Genomic DNA, 21,527 nt, shown 5'->3' with positions numbered 1-21,527 from the left:
GGGCATAGCAGGATCTCTACCAAAACAATTCCCCCGGGGCCACTTACTGTCTGCCGGGTGGAGGGATATGTCTGTATAGTCTCAGACCCAAGTCACTGAGTGCCGTCTCAGGAGATGGGAGGCAGCGGTGTGGATCTCTGCAACTTACCCATGTAACCTACCACTGATTGCTGAATACCAATAGTATGAGTCCTGACCCTTACACTTTATAATTTATATTGTACATTACATACTCCTGACCCCTGCACTATATACTCCATGTTGTACATTAAATATTCCTGACCCCTGCACTATATACTCCATGTTGTACATTACATACTCCTGACCCCTACACTATATACTCCATGTTGTACATTACATACTCCTGACCCCTGCACTATATACTCCTGACCCCTGCACTATATACATTACATACTCCTGGCTTCTGCTCTCCCCCTCCCCCCACTCCTATATATATATATATATATATATATATATATATATATATACATACATACATAATATTTCTTCTCCTCTGTTCCCCCCCATTTCCTACCAGCTGGACATTTTAGATCGGATGATGTGATTGGAGCACAGACTGTTACATGGCGATAATAATTTGATCACATCCTCCAACCAGAAAGTGATAATGAGGGAGGAGCCAATACCTCAATGATGGTGGTCTTCAGGATGGGGGAGGAGCCAATACCCCAATGATGGTGGTCTTCAGGGTCAGGATGGGGGAGGAGCCAATACCCCAATGATGGTGGTCTTCAGGGTCAGGATGGGGGAGAAGCCAATACCCAAATGATGGTAGTCTTCAGGATGGGGGAGGAGCTAATACCCCAATGATGGTGGTCTTCAGGGTCAGGATGGGGGAGGAGCCAATACCCCAATGATGGTGGTCTTCAGGATGGGGGAGGAGCCAATACCCCAATGATGGTGGTCTTCAGGATGGGGGAGGAGCCAATACCCAAATGATGGTGGTCTTCAGGATGGGGGAGGAGCCAATACCCAAATGATGGTGGTCTTCAGGATGGGGGAGGAGCCAATACCCCAATGCTAGTGGTCTTCAGAATGAGTCCAGTCTTCCTCTTGGCCCCCCCCCCCATCCTCACTCTGACCTCTGATGGGGCTCCTGTCTAGTAATCCTCTTTGTCTTTGTATTTTAGTCCATGGCCGGGAGATGAGGAAAACCTCTGAGGATTGTCTCACTTTGTCTCCAGACTGGAAAGTAGAAGATGAGGACATCACACAGTATAGTCCAGGAGAAAACCCGGCTCCCTCCAATGTCCATCCGGCACCACCCAGTGTAGATGGACCATCGGATTCCTCGTATCCTGAGGAACCTCAGACTGTGCGGGACCGGGCTGATCTTCCAACAGTGAAGAGCTTCTCCTGTACTGAGTGTGGGAAATGTTTCCGTTCTAAATCCAAACTTATACTGCATAAAAAATCTCACAAGGTTGAGAAGCCACATTCCTTTCCTGAGTCCAGTCTTTCCGCACATCAGAGGTCTCACACGCGGAAGAAGTCATATTCCTGTCCTGAGTGCGGGAAATGCTTTCCAGAGAAGTCCAATCTTTCCGCACATCAGAAATCCCACACAGGGAAGAAGTCATATTCCTGTCCTGAGTGCGGGAAATATTTTTCAAATAAGGCACTTCTTCACAGACATCTGAGGTCTCACACGGGTGAGAAGCCGTTTTCTTGTTCTGAGTGCGGGAAATGTTTTTCAATGAAGTCACATCTTTCCAGACATCAGGGATTGCACATGGCCGAGAAGCCGTATTCTTGTCCTGAGTGTGGAAAATGTTTTTCATGTAAATCCAGTCTTTTCAGACACCAGAGACTGCACACGGGGGAAATGTCACTTTCCTGTCCTGAGTGCAGGAAATGTTTTTCTAGTAAATCCAGTCTTTACAGCCATCAGAGATTGCACACGGGGGAGAAGCCGTATTCCTGTACTGAGTGCGGAAAATGTTTTTCAAATAAGTCCAGTCTTTCCTATCATCAGAGTTCGCACATGGATGAGAAGCCATATTCCTGTCCTGAGTGCGGGATGTGCTTTCCACAAAAATCAGAGCTTGTCAGACATCAGAGATCTCACACGGGCGAGAAGCTGTATTCCTGTTCTGAGTGCGGGAAATGTTTTGTAATCAAAGCACAACTTCTCACACACCAGAGGTCTCACACGGGGGAAAAACCGTATTCCTGTGCTGAGTGCGGGAAATGTTTTTCAGACAAGTCCACTCAAAAGAGACATCAGAGATTACACACGGGTGAGAAGCCGTATTCCTGTCCTGAGTGCGGGAAATGTTTTTCAAGGAAATCACATCTTTCCAGACATCAGAAATCGCACACAGGGAAGAAGCCGTATTCCTGTCCTGAGTGCGGGAAATGTTTTTCAGAGAAGTCCCATCTTTCCAGACATCAGAGATCTCACACGGGGGATAATCCACTTTCCGGTCCTGAGTGAGGGAAATGTTCCTCCCTAAAGTCCTGTCTTCCTGGGGTCCCACACAACCCTGGAGGCGTATTAGTGCTTTGAGTGCGGGAAATGTCTTCTAGATGAATGTTGCTGGACATCCCAGCTCTTATGTGGGGAAGAAGCCCCCCCGATATACACCTCAGATATACTCCATGGCTGATCTTCATCATGGAAAAAACAGTTCATAAGGAGGTCAGAGGTCACCAAAGACGTGGATGAAGTGTGGGACCGGGTTGGCCATTGTTAGCAGGAGAAGAATAAAAATGGCGTCCTGACCTGTCATTGGCTGAGTGCATTTTGTGGTGTCAACATTCACAAACATTTAATAATCTGCTTTTTTAAAAACAATTAGCATGCGCTCATACTGAGCCATGGGAAGCATAAAAGAACCGTCAAAAGACCTGCGTAACAAGGTGAGGGAACATTATAAGGATATAAAAGGATAGCCAAAGCTTTAAATATTCAGTCAGTGTCTGTGTATAAATAATCAATGAGTTTGTTAGCTCTCACGTGGATGCACTGAGCAGGCTAGATACTGAGCCATGGGGAGCAGAAAAGAACTGTCAAAAGTCCTTTGTAACAAGGTCAGGGAACTTTATAAAGATGGAAAAGGATATAAAAAGATATCCAAAGCTTTAAATATGCAATTAGTGTCTGTGTATAGTCAATGAGTTTGTTAGCTCTCATGTGGATGCACTGAGCAGGCTAGAAACTGAGCCATGGGGAGCAGAAAAGAACTGTCAAAAGACCTGCGTAACAAGATAATCGACACAGGACACATCATCGACACAAGGTAGACATGTCATTTACACAAGGTAGACACGTCATTGACACAAAAAAGACACGTCATCGTTACAAGGGAGGCACGTCATCGACACAAGGAAGACATGTCATCGACACGAGACACATCATCAACACAAGACACGTCATCGAGACAAGGGAGACACGCCATCGACACAAGACACGTCATCGACACAAGGGAGACACGTCATTGACTCAAGACATGTCATCGACACAAGGGAGACACGTCATCGACACAAGACACGTCATCGACACAAGAGAGACACGTCATCGACACAAGACACGTCATCGACACAAGAGAGACACGTCATCGACACAAGACACATCATCGACACAAGGGAGACTCGTCATCGACACAAGACACGTCATCAACACGAGGGAGACGCGTCATCGACACAAGGGAGGAGCGTAATCGACACAAGGGAGACATGTCCTCAACACCTCATAAATGCTACACAAACTGCCCCTGGCAAAGCACCTTGACCCCACGTTGAGGAGGACGAGGACCTCTTCCCCACAGCACTGTAAGCTGTATGTGGGGCTCTGAGAGCCCAGTGATTATTGGAATCTGGAAGCCCCCTTTAATAATGAGGCCATCAGGTACCACCCCCCACATGAAGCCGTATTTCATACCCCATCATCCCCGCCATATATACAGACTGGTAGAAATACCGCTTCTATATACCATGCTTCGACTCCCATTGAAAAGAGGTCCAAATGGGTTAAAGTTCTGGAGTTCATCTGAACAGCCAAAGTTCGGTTCAAAATGAGGTTAAGATCGAGTCGCCAGCTCAGCCCGAGATACCAGCTGCTGCTGAGGGACAGAAATTGTTCATTACTCCAAACCCTGGAACCCTTTGGAGGAGCCCTGGCTGAGAAAGGCTGGACTAGGCAGTCATATATTTCTGTCCCTCTTGGTGGGAGTGGAGGTGACCCCTCTATGAGGACATACAGTCCATCCACACCAAGCACAAGGTCAGGGTCACACTACCAGATGGTTCTCGAGGCTGCAGTTCCTCTGAGCTCCACAAGGTGGGGATCTCACGTCTACCCAGACAGGAAGTCTCTATGGAAGACAGGAAGTGATGTCAGGGACAAGCAGGAAGTGATGTCAGGTATACATAGGAAGTTCCAGGTGAGAGGTGAGTCGTGGAGGAAGTAGAGAGGAGACATTGCTGGAAGTGGCAGCAGAGGAGGTACTAAGATCTGATTTTATATTTACATACAGTAACCCCCCGTCATGTCCGTCCTCTTCCTCCACCGTCATGTCTGTCTTCCTCCACCGCCGTGCCCGTCCTCTTCGCCGCATCTGTCCTCTTCCTCCACCGCCGCGTCCGTCCTCTTCCTTCATCGTCGCGTCTGTCCGCCATGCCCATCCTCTTCTTCCACCGCCGCGTCCATCCTCTTCCTCCACCGCCGTGCCCGTCCTCTTCCTCCACTGCCGCGTCAGTCTTCTTCCTCCACCGTCACGTCCGTCCTTTTCCTCCACTGTGACATCACACTGACCTCACCACTCCTCCTCCCAATGTCCCTCCATCCGGAGTCAGAGAATCCTATGATATCACACTGACCTCACAGCTCCTCCTCCCAATGGTCCTCTATCCAGAGTCAGAGAATGCTATGACATCACACTGACCTCACAGCCCCACCTCCCAATGGTCCTCTATCCAGAGTCAGAGAATCCTATGACATCACACTGACCTCAGCTCCTCCTCCCAATGTTCCTCTATCCTGAGTCAGAGAATCCTATGACAATGAATGTTTTATTAAATATTCAGAGTGGAAACCTCGGGGATAATAAGATTTGTTGGTAAAGAAGAGTATAAAGAGGAGTATGGAGTGATGGAGGAGTGTTGTGAAGGACACAAGGATCTGATGGAGCCACCTAATACCAGGAACCCACTAGAGAGGTGTCCCCGTCCTCTATATTCCCGGGATTCCACACAGGAAGGTCACACCATCCCTCACCATCATCAGGTAGATGATTAATGATCACTGGTAGTCATACTTTATACACAGCATGTTTGTTACAATTAATGTTTTTTAATATATTGCAGAGTAGAACCCTCAGGGATGATAATATTGATGTTAAAGAAGAGTATAAAGAGGAGGATGAGGAGTATGGAGTGATGGAGGAGCTTTCAGAAGGACACAAGGATATGATGGAGCCACCTAATAACAGGAACCCACCAGAGAGATGTCCCCGTCCTCTGTATTCCCAGGATTCCACACAGGAAGGTCACACCATCCCTCACCATCATCAGGTAGATGGATCCAGTCATGGGAACCTACCAGAGAGATGTCCCCGTTCTTTGTATTCCTGGGATTCCACACAGGAAGGTCACACCACCCCTCACTATTACAAGGTTGGTGGGACGGAGAATCTAGAACATGGACTCATGGAGACAATGTGCGGATTTTCTATGTGATGTCACAATAATAAATCTTCTATCTTACAGATGATATTTTCTCTCCTTCTCTTGATGTAGAGTGGAGATCCAATCGATATAGAATTTGAGGTGAAATCAGAAGAAGAAGAGGCGTATGTGAGGGATGATCAGCAGTCTATGGAGGAGGATGGAATAACGGGGACATTTATAGAGGAGGACACTCCTACAGAGATCAGCACAGGTGGGTCAGGAACACTAAATCCATTCCTCCACCCATACTGCTCACTGATTGGTCACTGACCCATTTCCTAGTTCCTTTGGGGGTGGAATTGTGCGCTCCTCAGAGACCAAGCTGCCTGATGTGGACAAAGTCCTGGTTTGGGGGAAGCAATCAGCTCCTGTCTAGTAATCCTCTTTGTCTTTTAGTCCATGGCTGGGAGATGAGGAAAACCTCCGAGGATTGTCTCACTTTGTCTCCAGACTGGAAAGTAGAAGATGAGGACATCACACAGTATAGTGCAGGAGAAAACCCGTCTCCCTCCAATGTCCATCCGGCACCACCCAGTGTAGATGGACCATCGTATGCCTCTTACCCTGAGGAACCTCAGACTGTGCGGGACCGGGCCGGGCTTCCAACAGGGAAGAGCCTCTCCTGTACTGAGTGCGGGAAATGTTTCCAATCTAAATCCCATCTTAACAAACATCACAAATTGCACACGGGTGAGAAGCCGTACTCCTGTCCTGAGTGCGGGAAATGTTTTGTGCAGAAATCAGAACTTGTTACTCATCAAAGGTCCCACACGGGGGAAAAACCGTTTTCCTGTTCTGAGTGCGGGAAATGTTTTTCAGATAGGTCTGTTTATTATTATCATCAGAGATCGCACACGGGTGAGAAACCATTTTTCTGCTCTGAGTGCGGGAAATGTTTCGCTAGAAAAGCACATCTAGTTACACATCAGAGGTTTCACACGGGAGAAAAACCGTATTCCTGTTCTAAGTGCGGGAAATGTTTTTCAGTTAAGTCCCATCTTAACACACATCAGAGGCTGCACACGGGAGAGAAGCCGCATTCCTGTCCTGAGTGCAGGAAATGTTTTTCACAGAAAGCCAATCTGTACAAACATCAGAGATCTCACACGGGGGAGAAGCCGTTTTCTTGTTCTGAGTGCGGGAAATGTTTTTCACAGAAGCCACATCTTTACAAACATCAGAGATCTCACACGGGGGAGAAGCCACTTTCCTGCCCTGAGTGCAGAAAATGTTTTTCAGATAAGTACACTCTGCATTATCATCAAAGATCGCACACGGGGGAGAAACCATATTCCTGTCTGGAGTGCGGGAAATGTTTTTCATTCCAGTCCAGTCTTTGCAGACATCAGAGACTGCACACAGGGGAGAAGACACTTTCCTGTCCTGAGTGAGGGAAATGTTCCTCACTGAAGTCCTGTCTTCCTGTACATCAGGGATCCCATTAATAACGACTCCGCCTCCACATTCCAGACAAGGGATTTTCCTGACCAATCAGTTTTTTACCTTTTACGATTTCCTGTTTTTTTTTTTACTGCGATCTTGTAAAAAATAAAATGACAATAAAATGTTTGAAGAAATAAATTGTGTGTTTCGGGTGAATGATGACAAACTTCCGTGTCCAAAAAATTGCTCATAGGTAACACTTTAAAAGCCTTCACAGGTCAACATTTTGGAGTCACCTGGAGTTGGGGCCCTAGGCAGTAGCTGACTACATCCGAAGAGTTACATTGGTGACCGATGGGAGAAGGACCCCCTTATATCAGTGGTCAGTGTAGTGGTCCCTTACATTGGTGGCCGATGGGAGAAGGACCCCCTTATAGCAGTGGTCGGTGTAGTGGTCCCTTACATTGGTGACCGATGGGAGAAGGACCCCCTTATATCAGTGGTCAGTGTAGTGGTCCCTTACATTGGTGGCCGATGGGAGAAGGACCCCCTTATAGCAGTGGTCGGTGTAGTGGTCCCTTACATTGGTGACCGTTGGGAGAAGGACCCCTTATATCAGTGGTCAGTGTAGTGGTCCCTTACATTGGTGGCCGATGGGAGAAGGACCCCCTTATAGCAGTGGTCGGTGTAGTGGTCCCTTACATTGGTGACTGATGGGAGAAGGACCCCCTTATATCAGTGATCAGTGTACTGGTCCCTTACATTGGTGACCAATGGGAGGAGGACCCCCTTATATCAGTGTAGTGGTCCCTTACATTGGTGACTGATGGGAGAAGGACCCCTTATATCAGTGGCCAGTGTAGTGGTCCCTTACATTGGTGACCGATGGGAGAAGGACCCATAATATCAGTGGTCAGTGTAGTGGTCCCTTACATTGGTGACCGATGGGAGAAGGACCCCCTTATATCAGTGGTCAGTGTAGTGGTCCCTTACATTGGTGACCGATGGGAGAAGGACCCCCTCATATCAGTGGTCAGTGTAGTGGTCCCTTACATTGGTGACCGATGGGAGAAGGACCCCCTCATATCAGTGGTCAGTGTAGTGGTCCCTGACATTGGTGACCGATGGGAGAAGGACCCCCTTATATCAGTGGTCAGTGTAGTGGTCCCTTACATTGGTGAACTAATGGGAGACCCCCTTATATCAGTGTAGTGGTCCCTTAGATCCTCATGAAAAAGTCCCTGAAAGACAGAAATTGTTGCTGAAGGAACCCCTAGAACTCTTTGGAGGACCCCTGACTGAGAAAGGCTGGACTAGGCACTCATATATTTCTGTCCCCCTTGGTGGGAGTGGAGGTGACCCCTCTATAAGGATCTACAGTCTATACACACCCAGCACAAGGCCGGGGACACACTACCAGACGGTTCTCGGGGCTGCAGTTCCTCTGAGCTCCACAAGGTGGTGATCTCACTTCTACCCAGACAGGAAGTCTCTATGGTAGACAGGAAGTGATGTCAGGTAGAGCCAAGAAATTCCATATAGTACGAGGTAGAGAGGAGATATTGCTTGAAGTGGCAGCGGAGGAGGTAATAAGATCTGATTTTATATTTACAGGAAACTCCAAATAATTCTTACTTCAGTTTGTCAAAATTATCTCTCTATATGTAAGCCGGAATAGATAAAATGACAACACGACTGAGGATGGAGGAGGACCGGAGTCACGTGACTGAGAGGATACTAAACCTCACCCTGGAGATCATCTACCTGCTGACCGGAGAGGTGAGGAGGATTCTGGGAGGTCACATGACATCACTCTGATCTCTATTAATAAAACACAGACCTGACCGGAGAGGTGAGGAGGATTCTGGGAGTCTAACATGATGTTCCTATTAGTTCCCCAATACAGAGATTTCCTCTTCTGAAGTCAGGTGATCATATGACCATCACAGTGACTCCCTAAACCCTGAGAGATACAACATGGAGAAGACTCTAGAAGTCACAAGAAGATGATGGAGCTGCTGACAGGAGAGGTGAGCGGTGGCGGGAATTCTGGGACATTCTCCAGTAACAGACAAGGGATGTGTCTGGATGGTGACTGTATCATTGTGTGTGTCAGGTTCCTATAAGGTGTCAGGGTGTCACTGTCTATTTCTCCATGGAGGAGTGGGAGTATTTAGAAGGACACAAGGACCTCTACAAGGACGTCATGATGGACAATCAGCCGCCCCTCACATCACCGGGTAAGAGGAGACTTTATTGTAAAGGAGAGAGCAGTACGGAGGGTCCACCTAGATCCCCCATCATCTGATAAACACATAGAAACAATGGATTCAGTCAGTGTGTGTGTTTCCTACAGATGGATCCAGTCATGGGAACCCACCAGAGAGATGTCCCCATCCTCTGTATTCCCGGGATTCCACACAGGAAGGTCACACCATCCCTCACCATCACCCGGTAGATGATTGAAAATTATTGGTGGTTCTGATTTATATACAGCATGTTTGTTACAATGCATTTTTTATGATATATTCAGAGTGGAATCCTCGGGGATGATATTATTGTTCCTAAAGAAGAGTATAAAGAGGAGGATGATGAGTATGGAGTGATGGAGGAGTTTTCAGAAGGAAAAGAGGAAGATCTCCACATCACTCACTATTACAAGGTTGGTGGGATGGAAAATCTAGAACATGGACTCATGGAGACGATGTGTGGATTCTCTATGTGATGTCACAATAATAAATCTTCTATCTTACAGATGATATTTTCTCTCCTTCTCTTGATGTAGAGTGGAGATCCAATCGATATAGAATTTGAGGTGAAATCAGAAGAAGAAGAGGCGTATGTTAGGGATGATCTGCAGTCTATGGAGGAGGATGGAATAACGGGGACATTTATAGAGGAGGGCACTCCTACAGAGATCAGCACAGGTGGGTCATGAACACGAAATCCATTCCTCCACCCATATTGCTCACTGATTGGTCACTGACCCATTTCCTAGTTTCCTTGTGCGCTCCTCAGAGACCAAGCTTCCTGATGTGGGCGGAGTCCTGGTTTGGGGGAACCAATCAGCTCCTGTCTAGTAATCCTCTTTGTCTTTGTATTTTAGTCCATGGCCGGGAGATGAGGAAAACCTCCGAGGATTGTCTCACTTTGTCTCCAGACTGGAAAGTAGAAGATGAGGACATCACACAGTATAGTCCAGGAGAAAACCCGGCTCCCTCCAATGTCCATCCGGCACCACCCAGTGTAGATGGACCATCGGATTCCTCGTATCCTGAGGAACCTCAGACTGTGCAGGACCATGACAGCCTTCCAACAGAGAAGAGCTTCTCCTGTACTGAGTGCGGGAAATGTTTCCAATCTAAATCCAGTCTTAATACGCATAAAAGGTCTCACACGGGGGAGAAGCCGTATTCCTGTACTGAGTGCGGGAAATGTTTCAGTGTTAAATCCAGTCTTAATGATCATCGGAGATCTCACACGGGGAAGAAGGCACATTCCTGCCCTGAGTGCGGGAAATGTTTTAATTTTAATTCCAGTCTCATTACGCATTTAAGATCTCACACAGGTGAGAAGCCACATCCCTGCTTTGAGTGCGGGAAATGGTTTGTAACAAAATCGCAGCTTGTCAGTCATCATAGAACCCACACAGGAGAGAAGCCTCATTCCTGTCCTGAGTGCGGGAAATGTTTTTCAGTAAAGTTGAATCTTTTCGCACATCAGAAATCTCACACGAGGGAGAAGCCTCATTCCTGTCCTGAGTGCGGGAAATGTTTTTCACGGAAGTTCAGTCTTTACATACATCAGAGATCTCACACAGGGGAGAAGCCGTATTCCTGTCTTGACTGCGGGAAATGTTTTTCAGCAAGGTCCAATCTTTACATACATCAGAGATCTCACACAAAGAAGAAGCCGTATTCCTGTTTTGAGTGCGGGAAATGTTATTCAGCGAGGTCCAATCTTTCCAAACATCAGAGATCTCATGGGGGAGAAGCCTGAGTGAGGGAAATGTTCCTCCCTGAAGTCCTGTCTTCCTAGCTGTACATCAGGGGTCCCACACAACCCTGGAGGTATATTAGTGTCTTGAGTGCGGTAAATGTCTTCTAGATGAATGTTGCTGGACATCCCAGCTGTTGTGGGGAAGAAGCACACCCTGGGGTGTTTAAACGCAGAGCGGTATCTAAATTAGAAACCAAATGGATATTTGATCTCTGCTCTTTATCTCCACTAGGTTTAAATGTCGATCTCGACATTCATCGTTTTATTGATAATAGCTAAGGCGTACCCCAGTTCATTTATCACCCCTTTTTATATATACCCCATTGGATACATTATTTTATTTTATATTTTATATCTTTTAATATCTTGTCCTCTTCACATGCGTTTTAGATTTACTTTCACCTTTCATTTACCTCCTTTTTAGGTGGTTTTAGTTGATTTCCCCCCCAGTGTTCTTTTAGATGGTTTTTTATGATATTATTGCCATCTAATTGTTTATATATTTTATAGAGAGTATTAACCACTATGTGCTGATGCCCCTCGTTTATGAGTTCCTACCATTTTATAATATTTTTATTTTATGTTCTACTATTGATATGTTCTTCACATTTTTACCCTTTTGAGATATTTATATCTACATAAGATCCCTTTTTCATTTTTATCCTATTGGTTATTTTCATTTATACTTTAAATATTTTTTATTTTCTTCTTTTTTTCCATGGATCTGTTTATTGTGTTTATCTATATGGTCTGCTTCTATGTTTTTATCTTATCAGTTAGTGAACAACGCCGGCCACAGATGTGTTGAAAATCGGCTGATTTTTGCACCGTTAGTGGGTTAATAAACAGCTTGTTTTCCTCATGTCCATGTCCGGAGTTTTCCTGGTATTCCCAAAGTTGCTACTACAGTATCTGTCAGTCTTGCAATGCCTCATGTGACGTGTAGATTGGCAACAGTTGGAGGGGCGCCAGTTTGACACCCGTGTTGTAGAGGATCGTTCCAGCCTGGAGGGGGCATTGTCAGGCCCCGCCCAACGGGATCTCTAGTGGTCCACAGCATGGGATTCCCCAGGACGCGGAGTCTAAGTCCCAGTCTGCCTTTTCACCAGAGCCCCTGATGGTGGGGATGGACTTGGTGCAAGACTGGAACCAGGTCGCGCCCCTGGGCGCACCCAGCTATGGTAGAGGGGTCCCGCTGAGGGTATGTGCCCGGGATGAGCCTGCTGTGAAGGGGCTGACGGGGCCAGCTCCGAGCGGGATGGATGGATGACCGCTAGGAGTGAGCGTGGTCAGACTAGCCGGGTCGGTAACAGTGGGGACAGGTGCGGTACCAAGCAGTAGGCAAAGAGTAGTCAGGTCACACGCCGGGTTCAGTAACAGAGGGTCCAAATAGCAGTAACTACAGGCAGAGGAATGGTCAGGGACGAGTCGGGGGTCAGAGCAGGAGAGGGTCAGCATAAGTCAGGACAGGCAGAGTTTGGCAACAAGGAAACATACTTTACAGGAGCACAGGAACAAGACCTTGCGGCAATGAGGACAATGTCTGGCCGGTTTAAATAGCGCGCACTGCACCATTATTGGTGCCAGGCGCGCGCCCGAGTGCGCATGCGCGTCCGCAATTGCCGCCGCGGACGGCCAGGTCCTACTGCCCGCCCGCTAATGTACCTGGGCGATCCGCGCATGCGCAGATTCACGCGCCGCGGCGAAGACCGGGATCCCTGACAGGCATGCTGCCGAATCTACTGCCAGAGGCCTCAGGAGGGCCCGAATGCTGAGACCTGGGTTCTGCCAAGAGCTGACTGAGGGGTCGTCTACTGAAGGTCTGGTCTGGTATGGAGGAAGGCTGCTAGATACTTCTGGGCCTTGTGATTACAGACACCCCTAAAAGTCCTGAGAGACTGTTTGCTACATAACCCCCCTCTGGTGCTAGAGAGTCAGCTGCGGGTCTAGATAAAAGAGACCCCGGCTGGTGTTCTGAAGAGCTTTGTCCACTTAATCTCCTGCTACTACTGCTAATACTACTACTACCTTCCAGCTGAAGTGTACTGTTGTAATGCAGCACAAACTTGGTGGTAGTTTATGGTAAGGAGTCCCTGTCCTCACCTGGACCTCCTCCTTGTATTTGGAGGGTCCCACCTCATCCCTTCACTCTGTCCAAGTTCTCCAAAAATGACAACACAACCTCCCCAAACCCCCTAGAGGTCATTGAAGAAACGTGTGAATGAGCTAATGTGCCTGGTGGGGGGGCAAAGCTATTGGGTGAGACCTGGACCAATGGGAGAAGGATCCTCTTATATCAGTGGTCAGTGTAGTGGTCCCATACATTGGTGACCGATGGGAGAAGGACCCCCTTATATCAGTGGTCAGTGTAGTGGTCCCGTACATTGGTGACCGATGGGAGAAGAACCCCCTTATACCAGTGGTCAGTAGGAGGACATTCTTACCTTGTTATGAAGTGGAGATACTACCTTCCTTACAGATCTTTCATACCAGCTGTTACTGGGAGACAAAAATTGCTCATTGCTCCAGGAACCCCTAGAACCCTTTGGAGGAACCCTGGCTGAGAAATAACTCAACACACCTCCATTAATGTCTAAACCACTGGCAACAAAAATGAGTCCACCTCTAAGTGACAAGGTCCAAATTGGGCCCAAAGTGTCAATATTTTGTGTGGCCACCATTATTTTCCAGCACTGCCTTCACCTTCTTGGGCATGGAGGTCACCAAAGCTGCATAGGTTGCCACTGGAGTCCTCTTCCACTCCTCCATGACGTCATCACAGAGCTGGTGGATGTTAGAGACCTTGAGCTCCTCAACCTTCCATCTTCTACTCCTCTATGACATCATCACGGAGCTGGTGGATGTTAGAGACCTTGCGGTCCTCCACCTTCCATTTGAGGATGCACCACAGATGCTTAATAGGGTTTAGGTCTGGAGACATGTTTGGCAAGTCCATCACCTTTACCCTCAGCTTCTTTAGTAAGGCAGTGGTGGTCTTGGAGGTGTGTTTGGGGTGGTTATCATGTTGGAATACTGCCCTGCTTCAGTATGTCACAGTACATGTTAGCATTCATGGTTCCCTCAATGAACTGTAGCTCCCCAGTGCCGGCAGCACTTATGCAGCCCCAGACCATGACACTCCCACCACCATGCTTGGATGTAGGCAAGACACACTTGTCTTTGTACTCCTCACCTGGTTGATGCCACACATGCGTGACACCATCCGAACCAAATCAGTTGATGTTGGTGTCATTAGTCCACAGGACATGGTTCAAGTAATCCATGTCCTTAGTCTGCTTGTCTTCAGCAAACTGTTTGCGGGCTTTCTTGTGCTTCATCTTTAGAAAAGGCTTCCTTCTGGGATGACAGCCATGCAGACCAATGTGATGCAGGGTGCGGCGTATGGTCTGAGCACTGAGAGATGACCCCCCCACCCCTTCACCCTCTGCAGCAATGCTGGCAGCACTCATACGTCTATTTCCCAAAGACAACCTCTGGATATGACGCTGAGCACGTGCACTCAACTTCTTTGGTGGACCGTGGCAAGGCCTGTTCTGAGTGGAACCTGTCCTGTTACACCGCTGTATGGTCTTGGCCACCGTGCTGTAGCTCAGTTTAAGGGTCTTGGCAATCTTCTTATAGCCTAGCCCTAGGCCATCTTTATGTAGAGCAACAATTCTTTATTTCAGATCCTCAGACAGTTCTTTGCCATGAGGTGCCATGTTGAACTTCCAGTGACCAGTATGAGAGAGTGAGAGCGACAACACCAAATGTAACCCACCTGCTCCCCATTCACACCTGAGACCTTGTAATACCAACGAGTCACATGACACCGGGGAGGGAAAATGGCTCATTGGGCCCAATTTGGATCTTGTCACTTAGGGGTGGACTCACTTCTGGGAGATTCCGGATATATATATATACATTCTATACAGTCCGGGGGAGGGGGGACTCACTTCTGGGGGATACTGTATATTTCTGTCCCCCTTGGTGGGAGTGGAGGTGACCCCTCTATGACATACAGTCCATACACACCCAGCACAAGGCTGGGGTCACACTACCAGACGGTTCTCGGGGCTGCAGTTCCTCCGAGCTCCACAAGGTGGGGATCTCACTTCTACCCAGACAGGAAGTCTCTATGGAAGACAGGAAGTGATGTCAGGTAGAGCCAAGAAATTCCATAAGGTAGGAGGTAGAGAGGAGACATTGCTGGAAGTGGCAGCGGAGGAGGTAAGAAGGTCTGATTTATATTTACAAGAAACTCCAAATCATTCTTCAGTTTGTCAAACTTATCTCTCTATAAGAAAGCCGGAATAGATAAAATGACATGAATGAGGATGGAGGAGGACCGGAGTCACATGACTGAGAGGATACTAAACCTCACCCTGGAGATCATCTGCCTGCTGACCGGAGAGGTGAGAAGGATTCTGGGAGGTCACATGACGTCACTCTCATCTCTGTTAATAAAACACAGACCTGACCGAAGAGGTGAGGAGGGTTCTGGGAGGTCACATGACGTCACTCTCATCTCTATTAATAAAACACAGACCTGAGCGGAGAGGTGAGGAGGGTTCTGGGAGGTCACATGACGTCACTCTCATCTCTATTAATAAAACACAGACCTGACCGGAGAGGTGAGGAGGATTCTGGGAGGTCACTTGACGTCACTCTTATCTCTCTTAATAAAACACAGACCTGACCGGAGAGGTGAGGAGGATTCTGGGAGGTCACATGACATCACTCTCATCTCTATTAATAAAACACAGACCTGACCGGAGAGGTGAGGAGGATTCTGGGAGTCTAACATGATATTTGTATTGGTTCCCCAATACAGAAATTTCCTCTTCTGAAGTCAGGTGATCATATGACCATCACAGTGCCTCCATGTGACTCCCTAAACCCTGAGAGATGCAACATGGAGAAGATTCTAGAAGTCACCAAGAAGATGATGGAGCTGCTGACAGGAGAGGTGAGCGGTGCCGGGAATTCTGGGACATTCTCCAGTAACAGACAAGGGATGTGTCTGGATGGTGACTGTATCATTGTGTGTGTCAGGTTCCTATAAGGTGTCAGAGTGTCACTGTCTATTTCTCCATGGAGGAGTGGGAGTATTTAGAAGGACACAAGGACCTCTACAAGGACGTCATGATGGACAATCAGCAGACTTTGAGTTTTGTGAGGAAGGAATTTCCCCGGAATGAGATGATATTGAACATCGCCCTGGAGATCATCCACCTGCTGACTGGAGAGGTGAGTGTAATGAAGGGGTTAAATCTGACTGGGCTGTACACTGGGAGGGATTCAGAGTCACTTCAAGTCTTTTGATGTTCTGGTAATCTATGATGTCATACACACAAGCAAGGCTTTTCCTGTCAGAGAGTAGGTGTAGCAATTCACCCCACCCTGGGCTTTAACAGTGGGAGGGTCTTAAATGGGCGTTGTTAAATAAAACCAGTGTTATGTGATGCACAGAGTGCAGGGTTGAGATGTATATTACACACAAGGTGCAGAGTTTAGGTGTGCATGATATGTAAGGTTTAGGACAAAGAGCCGGGTTTGGGAGTGTGCTACATAAAGTGTGCAGGGTTCAGGGGTGTGCTGCGTACAGAGTGCAGGGTTCAAGGGTGTGATAAATACAGTGCGCAGGGTTCAGGGGTGTGCTGTGTACAAAGTGCAGGGTTCAAGAGTGTGCTGCATACAGAGTTCGGGGTTTAGGGGTGTGCTGCGTACAGAGTGCAGGGTTCAGTGGTGTTCTATGTACAGAGTGCAGGGTTCAGGAGTGTGCTGAGTACAGAGTGCAGGGTTCAGGAGTGTGTGATGTACTCAGTGCAGGGTTCATGGGTGTGCTTTGTGAAGAGTGCAGGGTTCAGGAGTGTGATACATACAGTGCACAGGGTTCAGGAGTGTGCTGCGTACAGAGTGCAGGGTTTAGGGGTGTGCTGCGTACAAAGTGCATGGTTCAGTGGTGTGCTATGTACAGAGTGCAGGATTCAGGGGTGTGCTGTGTACAGAGTGCAGGGTTCAGGAGTGTGTGATGTACACAGTGCAGGGTTCAGGGGTGTGCAGAGTACAGGGTTCAGGGTTGTGCTATGTTCAGCGTGCAGGGTTCAGGAGTGTGTGATGTACACAGTGCAGGGTTCAGGGGTGTGCTTTGTGCAGAGTTCAGGGTTGTGCTATTTTCAGACTGCAGGGTTCAGGGGTGCGCTGTGTACAGAGTGCAGGGTTCAGGAGTGTGTGATGTACACAGTGCAGGGTTTAGGAGTGTGTTTTGTGCAGGGTTCAGGGGTGTGCTATGTACAGAGTGCAGGGTTCAGGGGCGCACTGCGTACAGAGTGCAGGGTTCAGGAGTGCGCTGCTTACAGAGTGCAGGGTTCAACCTCTCCTCACCACTGACCTCTGCACCCTCTACTCCCAGCCCTCAACTCTGTACATACACCCCCTCTCCCCTTTCAAGGCTCAATCATCTTCCACATATTCACCTCTCAGCAGCAGCACACTTATTTGGCTCCACCTCTCTCCCACCAAGCCAATGTTGGGGATCATGGAAGTGACACCCCCTCCAGCCTATGAACACACAGCACCTGCCAGCTGCCCCTCCCTTGTCTCAGCCCTGAGTGGCGGGGCAGGGAGGGTCCTCGTCAGAGCCGTCCAATGAGGTTTGCTGTCACTTGTAAACACAGAAGCCGTTCTTCTGTCATTCCCAGTGATAGGATGGAGCGGGGAGCCCAGGGCCAGCAGGAGGCGCTGGAACGGAGCTGCACACAAGTACTATGAATACATGAAGTGTCCGTACTCTATGATATTCGGTTATAGCACAAGATGGCGGCATTGGTTATAGAAGAGAGCAAAGTCAGCTTTAGTCCAATCAATGGGATCCATGACTGCCGGCATGCCACGCCCACTGACCGCCAGATCCATGGGGAACATCTAAGACCTGAACGGAGAGGTGGGGAGGATTCTGGGAGGTCACATGACATCACTCTCATCTCTATTAATAAAACATAGACCTGACCGGAGCGTTGAGGAGGATTCTGGGAGTCTAACATGATATTCGTATTGGTTCCCCAATACAGAAATTTCCTCTTCTGAAGTCAGGTGATCATATGACCATCACAGTGCCTCCATGTGACTCCCTAAACCCTGAGAGATGCAACATGGAGAAGATTCTAGAAGTCACCAAGAAGATGATGGAGCTGCTGACAGGAGAGGTGAGTGGTTTCGGGAATTCTGGGACATTCTCCAGTAACAGACAAGGGATGTGTCTGGATGGTGACTGTATCATTGTGTGTGTCAGGTTCCTATAAGGTGTCAGGGTGTCACTGTCTATTTCTCCATGGAGGAGTGGGAGTATTTAGAAGGACACAAGGACCTCTACAAGGACGTCATGATGGACAATCAGCCGCCCCTCACATCACCGGGTAAGACGAGACTTTATTGTGGCCCTTCTCTCTGAAGACCCCTATTGCACGGGGGTGTCAAACTGGCGGCCCTCCAGCTGTTGCGAAACTACAAGTCCCATCATGCCTCTGCCTTTGGGAGTCATGCTTGTAACTGCCAGCCTTGCAATGCCTCATGGGACTTGTAGTTTGTAAACAGCTGGAGGGCCGCCAGTGACAGCCGGTACCGATCACGCACTGTGTTCATTCTTAACTGAATCTTGGCAAACTGCGGGGGGAGGGGGGGCTGTCAAGTTGACCCGGGGTCTCTAACAGCAGCCCTGTAGCTGGGCATTGCACTCAATGACTAGGCGACAACAGCTCAGGTGCAATCTGGAACTTCTTTATTGAACAGAAATACAGGTTTTTCTACACTTCATAAATAGGGGCAGTCCCCACATGAACAATAATAACAAATATTACACAAGATATTTTTCTACTTTTTGTTATAAAATGGTGCTGATCAGCGACTTATAGTGGGACTTAGTGCTGCGGGCAATCTGGCGCTAACAGACACTGGCTGGGAGGGGCACTAACTGACAATGAAGTCGCTAGTGACACCAATACAATGATCAGTGATAATACTGTACACTGACACCGTACCAATGACACTGGCTGGGAGGAGCACTGCCACCGATGTCAGTAGTGACACCAATACAGTGATCAGTGATAATACTGTACACTGACACCGTACTAATGACACTGGCTGGGAGGGGACCTAACACCGTACTAATGATACCAGCTGGGAAGGGCACTGACACCATACCAATGACACAGGCTGGGAGGGGCACTGACACCTTACTAATGATACCGGCTGGGAGGGGCACTGACACCTTACTAATGACACCGGTTGAGAGGGGTAAAGATCTAGGGACCATCAAGGTGTTAAGTGTGTGCCGCCTATCGAGTGTAATATGTGCGGCTTTTACTTACTAATCCGGCTGTTTTTTCTCTCTGCTTTTCAGAGAGATAAACCTGCCAGATCCCTGTTCCTATGTACACCGAGTTCTGTGTGTGATTGGACACGGCCGATCAGCAGATTTCGGCTGAGATCATTGGCTGAAATCTGCTGCCAAACCGGAAGCAGGCCGGTGACACCGTGGATGTTGCCGAGCCCGCACCTACCTCCGGGTCAAAGTATATTTGCTGTGATTGGCTGGCAGGTGGTCAGTTGGTTTTATATGGGATCTTATAAAATTGTATGATTTATTCTGTAACCACTTCCTGCCCACAATGCACTGCGGCAACTATAGGCAGAGCGATGTACCCATTCGCTGCTCTGGCTGTACTAACACAAGGGGGCGCTGGGCTCCCCCCCTCCCCACAACTGCTGTGTCCAACGAAATGACACATGATCACAACGTGAGTAAAGCTGTTATGAATCAATGTCATTCATAACAGCTCTGCTTCTCCTCCTAGTGAGCTGTGATTGGCATGCAGCTGTCACATGATACATGGTGGCCAATCATAGGACCCTGTACCATGTTACTGGCTCCAGCCAATCACAGATCATTATCTTGAGCTGTCAAAACTTAATACATTGATGACAGTTCATGTATGAGTTCGGTCCTGACAGCGAGCTTCACATTGCAGGAGGAATGATCTTTATTTCTTCTACGAAAGTGTAAAAAAAATCCCTGATAACCCCCCCCCCCACAGTAGTACATTTTTACTATGGTAACATTGTAGTACCCTGATAAAAGTATTTTAAAATAAAAAAAGTAAAAAAAAACCCCATATATTAAAAAAACATACTGTATATTAAGGGTCCCCCACCCGCCAGTCCAGGGAGAGAATAGAGAACAACGCACAGAGTAAAAGCACCGCTACATTGTACACGGTGTCAGTATATAGAATGTTTCACTGATCGCTGTATTCCTGCCACTAGTGACATCAGACAGCGTCAGAGTCAGTAATTGCCCCCCCCCCCCAGCCAGGGTCAGCTAGCGTGTATAGTAGTGTCTCCTTTGTATAGTGTTCCCTAAACATAGTGCCTCCTTTGTATAGTGTCCCCTTAGCATTGTGTCCCCTTAGTATAGTGCCTCCTTTGTATAGTGCCCCCTTAGTATAGTGCCTCCTTTGTATAGTGTCCCCTTAGTATAGTGCCTCCTTTGTATAGTGTCCCCTTAGTATAGTGTCCCCTTAGTATAGTGTCCCCTTAGTATAGTGTCCCCTTAGTATAGTGTCCCCTTAGTATAGTGCCTCCTTAGCATTGTGTCCCCTTAGCATTGTGTCCCCTTAGCATTGTGTCCCCTTAGCATTGTGTCCCCTTAGCATTGTGTCCCCTTTGTATAGTGTGAATTCTTATACTGTACCGCGCTCCAATATTATCAACCTTTTGTGATTAACCTTTTTTGGTTGTGTGAATTTCTTAATATACCACCTATAATCCAATCATTACTTACTTCTATGGTGCTTAAATATACAATTAACATAAATTAATTTATAAATATGAATTAAAAAATTATATGTGATTATAACAAATATTAATAAAAAATTAATGAAAAATTGGAATGTCAATTCTATGTGAATAAAATAATAAAAAATTAATAAAACATTAAAAAAAAAAAAAAAAAAAGGGAATGTCAATTATTTTCTTTAAATTTGAGATGGTGTTGTTATTCAATTTAGTTAATGTGATAAGTCTGTGTTGGCAGCTTGAACCTCTCCCTCGTCTCCTCTCCTCTCTCCTCAGCTCAGCTTTCTCAATTATGCTTTCTTCACTGGCTGCTTTGTTTATTCCTCCATATACGGAACATGCAGAGAAGGGAAAAGAAACATAGTGTCTTATCCGGGATATAAGTGATTTATTGCTCTTTGATCTCCCACTCACATTGTGTAAATGTAAATAACGCTTTGCATACAATGTATCAAGATCGTGCTTCAGACAGCCTGGCTGATGTGTTTGCTTGCAGTAAATATACTCGCCGTTCCTCTGTGGATGCGTGATAACGTCACCGCCCCTCCCCTACGCGTTACGCTACAGGGACTCGTAGCTTCCTCTGGGGGATGTGGATT

General features: G+C 47.5%; 2 protein-coding genes across 5 annotated transcripts in view; both read left to right on the top strand.

Moving 5' to 3' along the window:
• LOC149464993 (uncharacterized) overlaps positions 1–21,527 on the top strand; it is a 374,728-nt gene that overhangs the window by 312,567 nt on the left and 40,634 nt on the right. The window contains exons 1-6 of one of the 4 annotated variants that reach the window (XM_089673657.1): positions 8,569–8,660; positions 8,744–8,853; positions 8,968–9,104; positions 9,191–9,314; positions 9,431–9,528; positions 9,608–9,736. In XM_089673657.1, the coding sequence (XP_089529783.1) occupies positions 9,081–9,104; positions 9,191–9,314; positions 9,431–9,528; positions 9,608–9,736 (375 nt within the window). In that variant the 5' untranslated portion in view covers positions 8,569–8,660; positions 8,744–8,853; positions 8,968–9,080. Of the gene's footprint in view, positions 1–2,455; positions 4,468–5,049; positions 5,249–5,328; positions 5,638–5,760; positions 5,903–6,087; positions 7,273–8,568; positions 8,854–8,967; positions 9,105–9,190; positions 9,315–9,430; positions 9,529–9,607; positions 9,737–21,527 lie in introns of those variants that run through there. The other 3 variants (XM_089673660.1, XM_089673656.1, XM_089673661.1) reach the window with 3 other exon arrangements.
• Positions 11,075–21,080, top strand: LOC149464995 (zinc finger protein 568-like). The gene is made up of 5 exons (XM_089673724.1): positions 11,075–15,488; positions 15,908–16,042; positions 16,129–16,323; positions 18,147–18,281; positions 18,368–21,080. The coding sequence occupies exons 1-5, from the start codon at positions 15,405–15,407 to the stop codon at positions 18,524–18,526; spliced, it is 708 nt and encodes a 235-aa protein (XP_089529850.1). The 5' UTR covers positions 11,075–15,404; the 3' UTR covers positions 18,527–21,080.

This window comes from Staurois parvus, unplaced genomic scaffold (assembly GCF_062004578.1).
Source record: "Staurois parvus isolate SC_StPar_1 unplaced genomic scaffold, SC_StPar_1.0 ptg000144l, whole genome shotgun sequence".
In the NCBI taxonomy this organism is placed as follows: Eukaryota; Metazoa; Chordata; class Amphibia; order Anura; family Ranidae; genus Staurois; species Staurois parvus.
Note: the sequence above shows the minus strand (reverse complement) of the source record. Positions and strands in the feature narration are given on the sequence as shown.